The sequence below is a fragment of the Lasioglossum baleicum genome, chromosome 9 (assembly GCF_051020765.1).
Source record: "Lasioglossum baleicum chromosome 9, iyLasBale1, whole genome shotgun sequence".
In the NCBI taxonomy this organism is placed as follows: Eukaryota; Metazoa; Arthropoda; class Insecta; order Hymenoptera; family Halictidae; genus Lasioglossum; species Lasioglossum baleicum.
This window is the reverse complement of record NC_134937.1, coordinates 9,647,814-9,665,316: the sequence shown is the minus strand read 5'-3', so window position 1 is coordinate 9,665,316 and position 17,503 is coordinate 9,647,814. Positions and strand designations below refer to the sequence as shown.

The following is a 17,503-nucleotide window of genomic DNA, read 5'->3' as shown; positions in this document are numbered from 1 at the left end:
AGCGTACCTCTTAGCGGGGAAATTGGTAAAATCCGTAGAGTGAATCCACGCCCAGGGGTGCGCGAACTTGGAAAAGTCCGTGGTCACAACGAGCACAGGCACATGTCTCACAAAAATCGGAAGCAGCACATCGAAAATCGCGTGTGGAACCGCGCGCGGCCGACGTGTGCGTATCCCCGGCGGTCACCGGCAGTCTGACGGAAAATCGGCGTGTATGCTCGGCGGGCCGCGTGAATTATGCAGCTGGTAAAGCACGATAAAAACCGGCGGACTAGGCGTGTGGGCACACGTGTGTGTTTGCTGCGACTATGTGCGTTTGTATCGCGGGGCGCGAGCGGCGCCTCCAACGGCACCCGCGTCTCCTTTCCACGGCAGAAAAGCGGTCGGTGCCAGCACCCGGACTCGAAAGTTTCGTCGGAACGGGGAACACCATCTTTCTCTTTCTCTCTCTCCTTCTTTCCTCTTCTCTTCTCTCCTCTCCTCGCGCGTGCGTTTTCGTGCATCCGCCGGAGCTCGCGGCGAACCTTTCGGTCCGGCGAATATTGATCTTCAATCCCGAACCCGCGGGTTCGACCTCTTCCCACACCCTCCACCTTTCCCTGTTCCACCTGTTCTCTCAATTATCATAATGCTTCGACGGCCGCTGTCACGCGCGCGTGATAACAACGCGGTACCACGAAGTTCGAATCACAGTCCTTTTTTTATTGCAGAAAATCTCGCAACAGATTTATTTCAACATAATGCACAGTTCGATAGAAGAATTACAAACAAGAGAACATTTTTTAAAACTTTATTATTTGGCCCCTTAATGAAAATTTAAAATATTTGTTTTGTAGGTCTATGTTAGTTATACACACGCTGAAGATTTCATAGAGATCGGTTGACGCAGGCAAAAACGACACGCATCGAAAGTTGTACGATTCTGTGGATTTTCGACGCCAATATGGCGACGTCCGCTCTCGGAGACGTATTTATAAAAAGATCTTCTCCTCCCGGCGGATTTAATTGGATATCGAATTTTCCCAGAATATTATTGTATAACCCAGAAGGTCGATATCTGAAAATATTTAGCATTCCCGCGCCGCGCGATTAGAACTATCGATAATGCGTTCTATCGATAACGACCCGCTGTAAAATGTTGCCAAGCTCGCTGGCGATATCGCTTAGAAAAATAATCGTTTATCCGCGTCTTGGCGATAATTAATCAGTGACAGTTCATTTCCTACGATGAAACAAATTGATTTTACTCGATCTTGAAGATTAACGAATGCTAACACGAGGAGATCGTTTGAAACAAAGTCGGAGGAAAATGTAGAAAACTTTCTTGTGTGTCTGACCATCGCCCGTCGCTTCTACTTATCCTAAGTACATACAACGCAATGCGAATGATTAAACTGGTAGGACGAGCAGCAAAGAGAAAATTCATTTTAAAAGTGAAATGTTGTGCTTTCTTCTATTCTGAATTATTATTAGTTCAGAGTGAAACAGTAGATACGTCAATATCGTTCTCGCAATTATCTTTAGAAAGTTATACGACCGATGGCTAATTTACTCGGGATCACTCGAGCAAAATAAAACAAAGTCGCGTTGATCCCACTTGTACTTATAAATTTATCGCTACTGGAAATAAATTGGAATCCTACACGTATCTGTAAGTGTGTATCATTAATTACAAAACAATTAATACACCGCTTCGAGTACTCGAATGGCTATTCATTGACGCAGTTTACGGAAACGAATAGAAAACGACTCTGTGTAACATTAATCTTTTCAATCCACTAATTTATATGTTATTTTAATATTATAATTTATATTTTACTGTTTCTCCTGATATTCCATTGCATTTTCGCGACCAGCTTTCCAACAGGATTTTTCATTAACTATTCAGGAGAAACTGCACGTTACTAGTCCCAAGATTCAAGAGCGAGTCGCTATCGATGCGCTTCTAGCCAAATGGATATCGTCGAAGGACACCAATCGAGATTGGACAACACATTTTTTCGGTTGTATTACAGTTATCGAGTTACTTTATTGATACAAGCCAACGATGCTACAAAAATGCTGTTAAGGCGCGTATACCGTAAAAACATCGACTTTTCCTTGTAATCCAGCCAGCCGGCGTGAAAAATGCGATACAGCTCATCTAAGCGCAATCAACAATCTGAAGATAAGTACATACTGCGATCCACGGAAACCAAGCGATGCGATATCGATGGACGTTCCTCATCATCATCGCGACTACCGTTCGCGGATAAAATTTAGAAGAAAGATTGTAAATATCCGATCGAACAAATCGAACGTTTATCGTTATAACAACATCAATATTCCGTACGGAAACTTTTATCGACGACGATAAAGGCAAGAGCAATGATAAAGCTCGTTATGCACAAAGAAAATGGTTATAATAAAAAAACTATTTAAATACCACGCTTGTGTTAAAATGCACTAAAAAGGAGAAAATAATTGTTTCAGACGTTAGTGACTATAAATAAAAGCGTGGATATTAACTATAAATTAAACGTTTCACCAGCCCAAATATTGCGCATTAAGGGTGCAGTTCTTCTACGAACTAATCCGTGAACAACGATTTAATATCCAAGAACGTCAGTGCACGCAAACATCCGCAGTCGAATAATCATATTAGCCGGGTCGTAAACATTGCCGTTTAGGGATTGAATGATTATTTGATTCAGCTAACGCCGGTCAAACCGGTGACCACCAAAACGGTCTCGCAACCAGTTAATATTTAAGCCGCAGGTGAATTCCATCGCGGTTCACAAACAAGTGACTCGGTCTTAAGTCGGTCCATAAACTACTTAGCTGACGTTAATCATCATCGTCGCGATTAAAACGAAATTGGCTCGAGATCGAACTCCTTTTTCGGCTCTGCCGACGTTTCCGTTTCAGAACATTTCGCCTATCCGTTGAGAAATACCGCTCGTATAAAAACGCCGATCCAGAACTGGAATTCGCAGTCTCGGAACGTTCCTCCGAGCGTCGAGATCATGCTCGTGTGACGTAACAGTCGATTGCGGTATCAATTACCGAACAGGTGCTACAATTCAGCCGCATGATGCTCGATCTTTCGATAAAGTCGCGCGCATCGTTCGGTCGAGAAATATGCCAGCTACTCTGAAATCTCGTGAGCAATTATTTGTGCAGATAAAAAGTGGAAGAATGGTGGTCTCGACCTCGTGTACAGGATGATCAACAAAATGGGGCCAAGTAATACCTTTTTTGTAATTCTGCTTATAGAAGAACTTGAATTTTTCACGTGGAAATAAATACTGTCTCATGTTTCGTTGTGTTGTTTTACAGAAGGCGTTGCTGTTAGGCCGGAAATAAAGTTCTTGCGGTTTTTGTTATTTTGATTTTATAATAAAAACCGCAAGAACTTTATTTCCAACTTAATAGTGTCCTTGCAGAATTTGAGTTCCCAATGAAGAGTTCGATTTGTTATGATTCGAGACGATAGGGTTATAGTAGAAAAGTGATATCGATATTTGTAGCTTTAAGTAGCGGTATCTCGAACGTGCAAACATGCGATTAATCTCGTTTTGCTATGATATTAGAACTCTAATCCCCAAACAAGATTTAGCGAACTTATGTAGTTGGAGCCCTGAGGATCGGTACGGTTGATGAGAGCAGATCTTATGAGGTAACCTGTTTGTATTCGATCGTAATCTCAAAGAAATTACTAGATTACCCTGAAAAATTGATTTTTCATAAAAGTTCTTAATTAGATTTTTACAGGCCGTTAAATAGCTGCAGCTGGGTGAAAGAGGGGTTTGGAAATTACCGACAGAAAGTTGACGAGTCCATTATATCTTGTCCACAAACTACATACTTGGAGACCAAACAGTCTATGTACTGATACATTATCAGCAGACTGCGGAAATGCATGCAAGTTTGCACTTTCATACACAAATAGATACTTTCATAGATACTCAGTCTGTTAGCAAACTAGCCGAACCCTCTGAAACCACCTAAAACAGGCGGTCAATGAAGAGAAGGGGCTCGAAGCTAGGACCAATTAGGACTATTTCAAATATTCAATCAACTCTGCAATTCAATTCTGTGAAACCACTTGAAGAGGGAACTAACAGAAAATAAGAAAAACGGACACTTTCAATCTAGACGAAACCGTTGCATTCCTCCCGTCTAGCTCCAATTTCATCAAGTATTTAAAAGATTGATACCCTATCAAGAACCAACACAATAAAACTCTCTACAGCTTCTTAAAACCAATAGAAGATAAGGAAACTGAGGGATTCCCTCTCAAGATAAACCAGGTTTACTCATCAAGGCTGGCAGTGGCTAAAACCACCCGAAAGAAGGAACCACCAGAAAAGAAGAGAACTAAGGGTTGCGATCTTAAGACAAACCAGGTGTACTCGTCGAAGATTCTAGAATCAACGATCAGCTAAAAGTGAAAATCCCTGAAAACACCCAGAAGGAGGACTCATAAGGAAATAAGGAAACCGAGTGATTCCCTTTAAAGCAAACCAGATATACTCATCCAGACTGCTGGAATCATCAATCATCTGGGTCAAACCCTCTGAAACCAGCCAAAGGTAGAACCGACAACATCCAAGCTGCTAGGAGCCAACGACCAACTTAAGGAATAAGAAAAAGCAGTGACTCACTCTTAAGTTAGACCAGGTCCATTCGTCGAGACTGTTCGGCGAGACGATCCGTGCATCGTCCACGACCTGCAGGGAGTTCAAGGACGCTCGGGTGACTAGTTCGACGTCCATGTTTCCTCGAGGCGTCGACTGCACAGGATTCCGGAAACGGCGGCGGCTGGATTCACTTGAACAGCGGGTAGCAGAAGGAGGAGAACAAGAAGGAAAACAGCGTCGGCCTCGCGGCCGTTCGATACATCGCGGCTACGATCCACGGGCAGACTGATCGTATGTGGAAATGAGTCACCACCCTGAAGCGACCGGCCGCGTTCGCTTCGTGCTCCGTCACTGCGGCCTCCGAAGCGGCACTACCGTTAGAGCACCGTTTTATCGTGATAAGGGAAATGGGCCACTCTAGATCACGCTGTCCCCCTTTCCCTTCGTCTGTCCGCGCTGCACTCGAAACCCTCCAGCCGCGAAAATCGCGCGCTTTTCCGACCAGAAAAGCTTTCGCGACTCTCCCTTGCCGGCTCGCAACGCCTGTTGCGCTTCAGCTTCTCCACGTTGGCCTCGGATCCATTCACACAACAGGATCCTCCTTGATCCAACGACGACGGTGTCGGTCAGCCTGCTGGAGCTTCAGGGTCGGTCACCACTGCAAGCAAAAACGTTTCTAAGCTTTTCTGCTACGACTCGGGGTGGGTGCGATTGCAGAAAGTGTGGCGCGATAAAGAGATAAGGATTAGTTTTTACAATTAGCACGGAGATCTGATACCGTAATTGGAGAGGTTCGTTTCTGTTGATGAGGGTACCTCGCCGACACGGAGCTTAGTACATAATTCGTTCGGTGCATCCGCGGCGGGGATGAACAGACAGCTGCCGAATTTGAGCTGTCCAGGTTAGATAAAAAATTCGGAGCTAATGAACTACTATCAACGAAACTAGTGGAACTTTTCCCTGGTCAAAATTGAGGATGCTTTTTCCGAAATTCTCCGTCTAGAAAAAGTTCAATCGACCAACACGCTCTGCTGCGAGAACAATTTCAGCCTGTTTTGAATGTAAACCATTTTGTTTCGAAGATAACAACATTGATGTAACGGGAGATGATAAGATCAGGTGACTCGCAGTGCATAATTCTAAAAAGCGCAGATAAGGAGAATCGAGAACGAGTGTAACGATATTGGACACGGGGATTAAAGTACAATTGCAACTATGTATGTCGAATACCTGAGAATTCACGATTGTGGTAAGGGAAGGATTATTACATGGAATTAGAATAAAAGTGAAAATTCCGGTTTACAGGTTACGTACAAGTTCTCGAAGACTATCGCGACTAAACGAGCAAGAGCAGGACAAATTGTTCGAAGAAACGCGACAGCTGGTTTAACGGAACCCCTTATTATGGCAGATGACTTTCTCTGTCGGATTCACGACGCATCTTCGCCGAAAAACCTGTTCCCCAGTGTCGGACGATGATTCCTTTCTGCGTTGAACATGTCGGGCGAGTCCGAGCTCCATCGAGGATGCCCGTTTCGAATTGTGATTCATTCTCGATCTTGATCCACGGCTTGTTCGCTGTTCGCTTCGCGGCATTGAGATCTTGATCGCCTGACCGTGACTCAAGTTTTGTACAAGGGGCGAGCGACTGATAGGAATCTCAACACACTTCTCCAAGCGAGACATGATACTTTTCGTGACAAATTGTCCGGCGGACGGGCACGTGACTGCTACTTGGTCACTGACCCCCTGTTCTTCCCGATTAAAAGGAGCTTCTTTTTCATCTCAACGTATTGTGTTCGCTTCGACTCTTCTTCACGTTACTGATCACTAGACTGCGGATTTTTATGCAGAATAAACATTGTTCGCGTCGATTACACTCAACAGGAGCCGAACAGGAACTTTCCTTCTTCGATAACTTTGATAAGCCGCGACTAATGCGTTGTAGCTCTTAAATTCTTTTAATCTATCTCCTGCTTTAAAGTGCACCCACTCATTTTTATCAGGAATTCATAAAATCCTCAGTCCGCCGATCACTTCTTTATCAATGAAATTTTACAATTAGTCTTTAAATAGAATTTGAGAACGTATTTCGTTTTTTAATAAAAAGGAAACTCATAATGTTTGTTCTCACGTGGTGGAAAATGGAAGAGTACCGCTCTAGGTGTCCCATCGAGTGTGAAAGTGACGTTTTACGGGCAATCGTCTGATCATTGTGGTGAAACGAGTCACGGATGAATGCACCGCGCAACCGGAAGTAATGCGTGTATCCATGAATTGTCCCTTGTCAATCGGAGTGAGATCGCTCAGTGATCTATGCCGTGTTTCCATTCTACGCGCAAACATTCCCGCAGTTCGAAAATTTCAGTAAAAATGTCAGTCACGTAAACTTTGCCTTCAGGGTTCGTCAATTCCAAGAACCTCAGGAAAAATTCGCATCTCAAAAACAAAACACCAATAAACATTGCGATTTACAAAAGATCTGCCGTGATGTTATAGCCCGTTTATCCATCGACGTGACGAAAATAATGATCGTCGCGTGACTTAAAAATGCAGTGGCCTCCCACTATACTGCCAGTCTTTTAATCGTCGAATCTTAATCGCATCCTGCATTAGCAGCTTCGTATGCAAGCTGTGTCGCGGACACTTACAATGCCCATCCTTCCGGATCACTTTAACAACTAAATCGACGACATTCGGAGAAAAGGTACAATTGGTCTGTTCGCCACAGTGGTCAATGGCTTTTTTTATACTCCGTCATATTTTATTGGGTATTACAAATTTGATCTTCGCCCTCTTTAGTGGTGTGGGCATTTATTTTTATTCGATCTAAATTTGTATATGGAGGAAAAATACAATTGATCAGTTTGTAACACTAGTTGAAAACTACCATCATATTTTATTGGGTATTACAAATTTGATCTTCGCCCTCTTTAGTGGTGAATTGGTGTGGGCATTTATTTTTATTTTATCTAAATTTGTATATGGAGGAAAAATACAATTGATCAGTTTGCAACACTAGTTGAAAACTACCATCATATTTTATTGGGTACATATTACGAGTTTCATCGTCCCCCTTTTTATCTATATCTCGCGAATATGTATACAAGACTGCGGATCTTTATGCAAAATAAAAAATGTTTGCATTGATTGCAAGACACAGGAGTGAAATAAAAATTACTTTCTTCTTTTAATTATCTGATTAAGCTGAAACCAATACGCTCTTTAAATCTTTTTAATATGTCCACTGGTTTAAATTGTGCTTACCCACTTTTGTCATAAATGCATAAAATCCGCAGTCTAATTATGACATATAATTTTTTCCTCTATTATTTGTTTCTATTTCCATTTAAAAAGAGAGCAGTTACTTGTCCCAGTTCCCAGAATCACTCTATATACTCCATTATATTTTATTGGGTATTATCGATTTTTAAACACAGGAAGAAAAAAGAGAAAATATGGAAATTTGTTCTACAATAAACGACGTCCGCGAGTCGCCCCGAAACGAAATGATATCGGTGGTTCAAGGTCACCAGTGCGTCACCCCACTGTTTCAAGCATCGCGGCTGCGCATTGACATAAATGATTTCGCATAGGGGCGCTCGCGCTGGCATGATTTTGAATCGGCCGCGGTAAATACAATAAAATTGTTTAGACAGATCGTTACGATATGATCATGTGTACCGTAATATACATATCTAGAAATGCGATCCGCTAATTACGAGTGCCTCGATCAAAATTTTGACAGAAGCACCGACGCGACGACCAACTGATAATCGTGTCGCAGGATTAACGATCAAATAATCGAGCAACCGGTTTAACACGCAATCGGTCGTGTAGCGCGGGTAATTTACGCGCAGAAAAAGTCACCGGTGTATCCCTCCGCGTACATTTATAACGTGACAAAAAACTGTTACGATACTGGGTCAGCCGAGAGCCGATCGTTAATTTAATGGCGAAACGGGAAAACCTGGAGGAGGTCTTGTATTTGTAAACTGATTCCCGACACGGTGTAATAACGGCGGAATAATAACGAAAAACTTGAGCCAATCATGCGAAAGTATCATTAATTTCGCATTACAGTTGTTCACCGAAAATGGTCGAAATAATAAGCCACCTGACGTTTAATTTCAGAAATATCACTCACGAACGCTCTGCCATCAAAAAATCAATTACTGCCGTGATCAAAACCAATAAAAAAATTGAAAAATCACGTTATTCTTCAATGAAATCGATGTTGAAAATACTTCTCGCCAATTCGTTCAACCGTTTAATTGATTAGCGAACGTCTATATCGGGGAAGTCTGAAGAGATTCTTCAGAAATCGGTTAATCGAATGTGACAATTGTAATCACTATCTTGGAACAAGACACTCGACGCGTACACAGAAAAGTGTCAATTTTAAAACTGTCCTTTGGATACCAGCGTAACTTTCGATAGTGGTCGCTAGGTTAGCAAACATATTTGTTTAACGATGATAAGTAACACTCACCCGAATGAGAGAAGACGACGACGACGACACCCACCGTCCGTTTCGTATTTTCCGCCAAAACTGACCGCTGTAGCGCGCACGACGTACGATTTCCACTATGCAGACACGTTGCTCGGACAATTGGTCGGCGGGTCGGACGATTTAACCGCAGTGAATGGTCGCGCGCAATAAACCACTTTCGTCTGACGAAACTTGCCACTAGCGATATCTCCATGGAGCATGGTAAGCTCGACAGGTAACAACCGAGTCACGGACATGGGTCGTACACCTACGGCTCCTTTTCGATTCGAGTCATGGTGGAGATCCCAAGGACGCGCGCCAGCATCAAGCACACGATATGCGTGCACGTATAGGGTGTCCAAAAATTTGGGCGCTCCCGAGCGAGACCTGTTGATCGTCTCGGCACGTTCCCCCGCCTCTATGGTGTGTACACTTTGTCCACAGCGATAACGTTGATCAATTCCTACGAAACACCGTGCGATTACGAAATCATCATCGTTGTAATCATTAGACTGCGGATCTTCATGCGTTTATAAAGAAATTGGTAAAACAGCAAAAGATGTTGTTTGTAATGTAACGAAGTCATTAAGGGATGAAAAATCAATTTTCATTTCATTTCTGCTTCCCACAATAAATGCAGAACATTTTTATTTTGCATAAAAATCCGCAGTCTAGTAACCACCGTCACTGTAGCGGACGATTCAAAATTCCCAAGTGTACTCGATCGATGAATCTACCGATTCCAAGCCGACGCTCGAATTTCGAAACGTCCGGTTCCGATAATTCCCGCGTAATCGTAAGTACTCTGCGAAAATTCCAGTCGCGACTATGGTGTGTATACTTGGCTCAGCGATAACGTTGATCAACTCCTACGAAACCCCGTGCGATTACGAAATCTTCATTGTAACCGACAGATCCAAAATTTCCAGGTGCACTCGATCGACGAATCTACCGATTCCAAGTCGAATCGACCGGTTCCGATAATTCGTAATTGTGTAACCGATGGTACTGCGAAAATTGCGGTCGCAACCGATCGATCTGTAGAAGTGACGCTTGTGAAACGGCTGCTCTTAAATGGTATAGCACTGTCGGAAAAGCAACGTAATGGAATTTCGATACACCGTGTACGTGGACGGTTGTGGCTGTGGGTACACACACGCTCGGATCGCCGATGACTAACTCACCCGGCTCAATGGCACGAAAAGAACCTCGGGGACGCTTTATGACTTCCGTCGTCTCACTATCGGAAGGTCGTCGATCGACAGGTTTGCATCAGCCGTTGTCGGTTCACGAAAACGGCCGGGATCATCTGGTCGTAGAACTCATCGCGACGGTGCACGAGGACGGAACACTTTCTCCGAACGTGTTGCACGCTTCGTAGGAACCGCGCATCGTACTCGAACCCTGATAGGCGGTCCTTTCGTTTTTACCGTTTTGACGTCGGTCAAGCCGCATCGGTTGCCCGCGACGAACCTCTTCTTCTCCCTCCTAACGCTTCGCAATGTTCCCGTGTTTTTTGCGTATGTAACGACCACGTAAACGTGCGACGTCCGTAAAACCTGTCCACGTGATCGTACTCATGTTACCGGACATCAATGTCAGAGTCGGACCATCGTCCCTCGGACTTGTAACCGTTGACACGTGCTGGATCTCCTCCGACCGACCGTTTCCAAACGCGATGATGTCATGTCTTCACTGTCTTCGTTTTCATGCGCGTAGCCAGGATCCAGTCTCGTCAGCGATAGAATAAAATGTTTCCCGATTTAGTAAATCGTCCACTTTGCCCTACGGTCGCAGCTCGTTTTAACGCTTTACGTTCGTACCTGTTGCGCTTGCAAACGTATCACACTGTTTACAGTCGAACACTCCTGTTTCTTGAACCCGAAAACGCGCGGGCAGAAATGATTCTGTAATGGTTGTACGAACGTGGAACAACGACGTGCGCGATGGTCACTGTCGAGATTGGACACGTTTAGGTAAGACGATCAGTATTTCGTTAGGTCGCCAGAGACACGATGGATCGATGAGTTATCTTATATTTCCAGATAATATATCGATAGCGTCGCGGGAGGCTCGATGTTTATTTCAACGGGCGGTTCCATTACTCAAATTCTTACAGCTTGTTAATTACAGTGGAACTGGTGTAATTAATATTCACATTTGAAAAATCATCTGTTCACGTCATTGTTTTCCTGTATTATTGTACAATTTCACGAAGAAACCGGTGGAACAACAACACGAATATTTTTGTATTTTTCATTGACGATCCCGAACAACGATACCGTTGTTTGACGATACACCCGAACCCGCCTCTGTCGTGATAAAGTTGTGTGCAACTTTGTTTGCGTTGGTATTTTTAGCGATGCAATTTCGAAGATAAGAAAGAGATACACGCGCGGTTTTATAAAAGGGATACAGTGCAACACTTTTATTTCTTCAAATGGTACAGGTTTGTGTTCAATGTGTACATGAAAAAGCTCCATGATACGCCGAGCATTTTCAATTACAAACAACCGCGAGACAACCCACTGAAATGTCTGCTCTTGAATAACAATACATTTACCGCCCTTTTGTAAGGTGCGTGTGTAACCATTAGGATAGAATGATCATCGGTCTACGTGATTCATCCGGAATAACTTAATATAACCAATTTCCTCTTGGTTGAAACAATTTAATGTGTGACGCAGTGAGTATTTCATCGAATTTTTCCAAAATGAGAACGAGGAAAAAAAGACCAATCAACAGACTAGAATTTAATATAAACAGCTCAATTCTCGTATATATACATACATATATCTCTATAGAAGTAATTAATGCTTCTGTCTCTCTGTGAGAAATCTTACTACCTGCGGTTACCGCTAAAAGTATTCGAATGGAGTATGACGTCCCACTTCATTGTTCATTTAACTGAATTGCACTTATTGAAGGTTCGATTCCATGATTTCGTGGTCAATATTCAATAGAGAAAATATGTATACATACATTATAAAAGATTGTATGCTCTGCGAGTACTCTCCAATACTCTGCATATAACTTAATATACCTATCAGAAATATATCATCGGTTGAACTTTCGTCGTGACCTCTGCCGGAAGCTCGGCGTACATGGCACTCCATTCGTTTGGAAAGTCTCGCTGTGCCGATTTGATGAATTCTAGGACCAAATTCATCGCTTCTGCACGGAAAAGTGTAAAGGCGTGAGAGTGCATATATTCTCATCTCGTAATGCAATAGGAAATGTAACGAAACGTACCGTCATCGGTGGCGCTTCCCTCGTATAATACATTCACCGCTAACTTCAGCAACGTCTGCATGTGCGGTTTTAAAATGGAATGGCCAGCTTGATACAACGTCAATATGCTCCCAAAGACTGCCTTATTCTCCTCGAAATCTTCCTTCAACGGCAGCTGCTCAACAAAAACTGGAAACACCTGCTCCAGAGGCAGACTCCAATAATTGGTGATGATGAGGCGCGCGATCGCACCGACTGTATTGTCGCGAGCCCCCGTATGAGTTTCTTTCCCAAGCGCATTGGAGAGCACTGACAAAATGTCGGTGTAATGTCTGCGAAACTGTTGCTAAGAAATATTCCAATATCTCGATGTTTTAGTGGACCGATGGTCGAGACAATTTTTGCTGCGCCACATTAAAAGGATACGGGAAGACAGCCTCTTTAGCGTGCAACACGAGTTCGCCGATTCCGTAGATCGCATTATTTCGGACCTCGTCCCCGGGATCGTCTGCGAGTCTTAATAATATGGGAAGGAATTGATTTACAGAGGCAGTGTGTTTTAGTCTTGAGAAACACTGTGCAATGGTCCCCACCACGAATGATTTCTCCGATTCTGATTTGTTCTTTTTTCGAAACAATTAATTAATTAAGATACGACATTGCTATGTTTTGTACTCGGCAAAGATAGAATCATACCAATCTTTCTAGAAGTTTTGGAAGCACCCTTTGGAAGAAAAGCGAGAATTCTTCTGGAGAGACTAGTTCTCCGAAATTGACCAACACATCGCCCGCACATTCGAATAATAATTTATCTTGCTCAGCTTCAGTCTCATCGTCTTCTAAATCCTCCTGATCCTGACATTGAGTCTGGCCTGTAACAATCGAACTTTCAGACATGCAAAACATCACTGAATCTTTCAATCTGAATTAAATACCAACCTAAAATAACATCCAGAATACAATTCATTATAGCTTCCTTGTGCCCCTCACCGGCAAAAACATCTGCCTTTATTTCCTTTAGTAATTCGGCGCAGGTTTCCAGCCCACGAATTGCTACATTTCGCTCGTCATCTAGCCGTATTAATTCTGACAATTTTGGTATATACACAGAAAGAGCTTTCAACAATGCTTCCTTTCCTTCGTTGGTGTTAATTTTTGAGAAATTGATACAAAACTGTAGAAGACCGTCAATGGCCGCTTTCCGAATATCTTCTTGAGGATAATTGATTAATTTGAATGTTTCCTCGAAAGCTGTCTGAAGATATGGCAGGAATGCTTCTCTAGAATAATGACAAATGTTAAATCGCGTGACAAACGTTGAAAGTAAATAGTCATTAATCAAATGTTTTACTCCGTGTGTTCAGCAATGTCTTTTAAGGCCATAATCGCTTCCTCCTTCTCATCGATGTATGCATTTTCAACATTGTAACCTGCAATTTCATCATCTTCGTCGTCTTCGTCATCGGTATTCTCAATATCTTCCTCACTTTCGTTTTCGCTTTCAATGAAATCCTCGTAAACCGCAAAAGCAGAACTTTCCTCTTCCTTATAGTGAGGCTGAAAATCGAGAATAACATTTCTATAAACTGATTTCTCGCAGTTTGTACTTCATTTGAAAAATGAACGCACCACTATGCCTTCCGAACTCTGCATACTTAATATTATCTTTCCAATAATTTCTGGTAAAGCGGACGCCATCTCTTTCTTCATTATAGCACTGATCGCGCCAAACAAGCTGTAAGTGGACTTTCTTAGATCCGGATCTTGCGTTTCCTTTAGATGATTGATTCCGAAACTAAGACATCTGCCAGCCAAAGGTGCAAAATTTTTTTCGCCGATTGAATTCGCAAGCACTGCGAGCGTGGCTGTAATGTCGTTAATGAGTCTTAACAATCTTACACACTGCGTACAAGCTGAGTACCTTTAACCATACGAACCAAATGCTTGCACTTGAAGACACAAGGTTTCGTCTGTTTCTTTTTCCGAAAGGTAACTGTTCAAAATCGACATCACCCTTTCAAAGTATGGCAACATGTGCTCTTTACTGGCTATGGCTACTGAAGCGATAGTGCTCAGCGCTAGCGTTCTAACGTGTATCGGAGTGTCAGCGTTCAAAATTTCGAGAAGTCTTTCCATAAACGTTGACATATACGGTAGAATGCTGTCGTTCAGATTTTCACAAAACATGTCCAACGCATAAAACATGCGGTCGATCGACGGTGGTGCATCTTTCTCTTTCTTAATGTGAGCACATACTTGACTAAGATATTCAAATAATACAGGTAATAACTCGGAGGAATACTTCGAAATGTCTGGTTGCAAATATTCCGAAAACTGTCCAAGAGCAAAGAAAGCAGCATTTCGGACAACGGGAGCAGGATCGGTAATTCCTTGACAAGTGCAACGCAAGAAAAATTCAAGGTATTTAGAGCAGATGTATACCGAGCATCCTTCTGCTAATACAGCCATTGCTAGATACGATGCTTTCTTCGCATACATATCAGTTCCCTGTAGACTAGGTTCAATGTATCGCAGCTATAAAGATAAAGAATAAATTAATAGAGTAACGTCGTATTGGGAAACTTAGTACAAGCGCTACGAACTGTACCAATTGAGGAACTAATTTTTCCGGTGGCAAATGAAGCGCAAGTAAATTCAACACTTGAGCGGCACAAGTTACAGGCTCATTGTCTTCGTTATCGGTAAAATAATCTTCGTCTTCATCTGCGACTGTATGTGTCGACATAAGATTGAACAACATATCTAAAATCGAAGTTGCAAGTGAGTTTGTATACAAGAATAAACAAGTCTTTGATTTCTTAAAGTAACTTACCTATAATAGGCTCCACTAGTTGATGTTTTATCATGGCTTTTTTCTTTGTTTTTGCTAGCCAGCCAAGAGACACAACTGCTTTCACTCGGAGAGCATTATCTAAAGACTTGTTACCAGCAATAGCAAGGCACATACTGACAAGGAGTTTCACATGAGGTGCTATCACAGCAGTTGCATTTTCACATAGTTCATCTATTAGCTCAAAACATTCGATAGCTTTGTCTTCACTCGTAGCAGTAAGAGCTTGAATTGTGGCCATTATTTGGGGCATCAATTGCTGATAAGCATTCACCTGTTAAATATAATTCCTTATTAAATAAAGCCATCTATAATGTATTTTCTAATTAAATTTTCAATTGTATAAGACTCACAATCCGTTGATCTTGAACTAAAGGAACAAGGTTTTGCATTATTCGTAGGATATAATGTGCAACAGGGTGTCCTAGATCTTGTAAACTGTTCAATGTTTGACCCAGAAGAGCTATAATTGGTCCAGCATGTGTATCGTATGCGTCAGGTGCAACTTCTGTCATAATTGACAGTGTATAGGTTCCCAACTGTAACAAATGTTTATCATGCAGAAACAAAATGTGATAGAAACCTTACAAGTTTTATGTATACCTCATTCCATACTATACCTCTTTTTCATTTAAATTTTCACTAGTAATTAATTGTTGAGTGAACTGTAAAACTTCTGGCCATTCGTTATTAGGCAATTCATGTTTTACAATTACACCTATTAACTGTGCGATAGCATTTTTAACAAATTTCTCTGGTTCATTAACTAATGCCTGGAACATAATAAAACACAGGATATACTGATCAAATCGAAATCCATTTTAAACTAGCATCTTCTTACCTGTAAAATTATTGATTTAAATTCCCTACGTATATGTTGTGGTAATTTTAACCAATGCTTCCCTTTGCCGTAACGTTTCCGAAGCAATATAGCCGCACATTGACGTAACTAAACATATAAATTTCTTATTATAGACAGTTTATGACAGAAATAATATGTAAAATATGTACCTCAGCATTCGGCGACGATACGATCAGCTGACACAATGCAGGCGTACTCTCTGGTTTCTTAAAAGCTTCTTTAAGTTCTGCAGTTCCCTTAAGAGAATAATATTGACATATTATTGCATGAATCGTGAAAGTCTCGGGAGATATATAAAACCTTGAAGAACGACATGCTAACTAATGGAACGGATGCTTGTCCTTATTAAATGAAGTGACAACGTGCTACGCATACTAATATGTATTTATATCGATGCTACTAAGAATGAGGTTATACTTGAAAAAAGAAATAGAGTATTTCGTGTATCGCATAGATTTGATACACAAGATCACAGCATTGGCTGATACGATCTACAAGAGAAATTTAATTAAATAACCTCGACAATATTTAAAATGGTTATCAACTGGGTTGAACACGTGTTTCGAACATCGCGAAATTTGTTTCTATTACTAATTGTCATTTCTCTGCACATACCTGTTGTATCGTCGCGTTATCAGCTACAAGCAACTTCGATAGTATTTCCTCCATTATTGGTTTAATATCAGCGATAATATACGTATTTGTTAAAAATTTCTGCACAAAGTAACCGCTTCTCCACTGCCGCTGATCGGACTGGATCGGACAATCAGACTCGTTGGACGTACGATGTGCGAGTGAGCATGCGCGCCAAACAACGTATAAACAGAGGGTGAACACTTTCTTTAGAATATACTAAATTAGTTCTTCTACAAACTAGTTACGAACAGTTCTAAAAGAACAATGACATATAAAAAATGCAGTGTATCGTAATGCTTCTAATTTCTTTTCTTCTATACAGATATATGTATCACATGTCATTATTTCAAACAGGGAAATTTTTTCAAGTGACTGTACAACGACGCATGACTAACGTAGATGGCATTTGAAGCACAACTGTTTTACTGACCGAGTACGGAATTCTAATTTTCACAAATTGCAAACTATTAATCATGTTCACTATTAACCTAACTTTTTATAATGATCGTAACAACAATTCATTAACTGTGTTTTGTAAAATCGAGGTGCCAGTTGAACCGAAATTTTGGTTTCGGTTTAACCAAAACTTTGAAACAATTCAAATCGACCGCAAAATAGTTTCTAAATAAACGCCATAAGTACTGCGCTTGCGCAGAATGTGACAGTTCCGCGTAACTGATCCAGGGAACCGGTTGATCGGATTAAAGATTAAATTGATAAGAAACCCTAATTAATTATTTTTGTACTTAATAACGAACGGCTAGGATAGTATTTTACCACTACTACACGTCGAGTAACAAAAGAGGGAC

General features: G+C 41.7%; 2 protein-coding genes and 1 long non-coding RNA gene across 4 annotated transcripts in view; 1 reads left to right on the top strand and 2 right to left on the bottom strand.

Annotated features, from left to right (window-relative positions):
- The window catches only part of Acxd (Adenylyl cyclase X D), a 32,976-nt gene extending 21,401 nt beyond the window's left edge, over nucleotides 1-11,575 (bottom strand). The window contains exons 1-3 of one of the 2 annotated variants that reach the window (XM_076431102.1): nucleotides 10,299-11,575; nucleotides 9,115-9,577; nucleotides 4,647-5,280 (exon numbers count right to left, since the gene is read on the bottom strand). In XM_076431102.1, the coding sequence (XP_076287217.1) occupies nucleotides 4,647-4,757 (111 nt within the window). In that variant the 5' untranslated portion in view covers nucleotides 4,758-5,280; nucleotides 9,115-9,577; nucleotides 10,299-11,575. Of the gene's footprint in view, nucleotides 1-7; nucleotides 3,345-4,646; nucleotides 5,281-9,114; nucleotides 9,578-10,298 lie in introns of those variants that run through there. The other variant, XM_076431106.1, reaches the window with a different exon arrangement.
- On the top strand, nucleotides 2,260-13,219 carry LOC143212384 (uncharacterized). The gene is made up of 3 exons (XR_013009685.1): nucleotides 2,260-3,225; nucleotides 3,319-3,658; nucleotides 3,754-13,219. It is a non-coding gene; the product is annotated as an uncharacterized LOC143212384 (long non-coding RNA).
- Nucleotides 11,730-16,839, bottom strand: LOC143212369 (importin-4). The gene is made up of 15 exons (XM_076431108.1): nucleotides 16,674-16,839; nucleotides 16,208-16,294; nucleotides 16,038-16,145; nucleotides 15,817-15,969; nucleotides 15,550-15,735; nucleotides 15,179-15,470; nucleotides 14,954-15,108; nucleotides 14,283-14,880; nucleotides 13,975-14,210; nucleotides 13,697-13,902; nucleotides 13,285-13,625; nucleotides 13,042-13,217; nucleotides 12,772-12,968; nucleotides 12,367-12,677; nucleotides 11,730-12,288 (listed from the first exon to the last, which is right to left on the bottom strand). The coding sequence occupies exons 1-15, from the start codon at nucleotides 16,725-16,727 to the stop codon at nucleotides 12,161-12,163; spliced, it is 3,228 nt and encodes a 1,075-aa protein (XP_076287223.1). The 5' UTR covers nucleotides 16,728-16,839; the 3' UTR covers nucleotides 11,730-12,160.
- Between the last annotated feature and the right edge of the window lie 664 nt (nucleotides 16,840-17,503).

Excerpts from the sequence above, each read along its gene's own strand:
- LOC143212369 (XM_076431108.1), bottom strand. The coding sequence starts at position 16,727 with ATGGAGGAAATACTATCGAAGTTGCTTGTAGCTGATAACGCGACGATA. Across the intron at positions 15,970-16,037 it reads TTAAATCAATAATTTTACAG|GCATTAGTTAATGAACCAGA; the intron begins GTAAGAAGATGC and ends ATTATGTTCCAG. Across the intron at positions 12,678-12,771 it reads GCTAAAGAGGCTGTCTTCCC|ACATTACACCGACATTTTGT; the intron begins GTATCCTTTTAA and ends ACAGTTTCGCAG.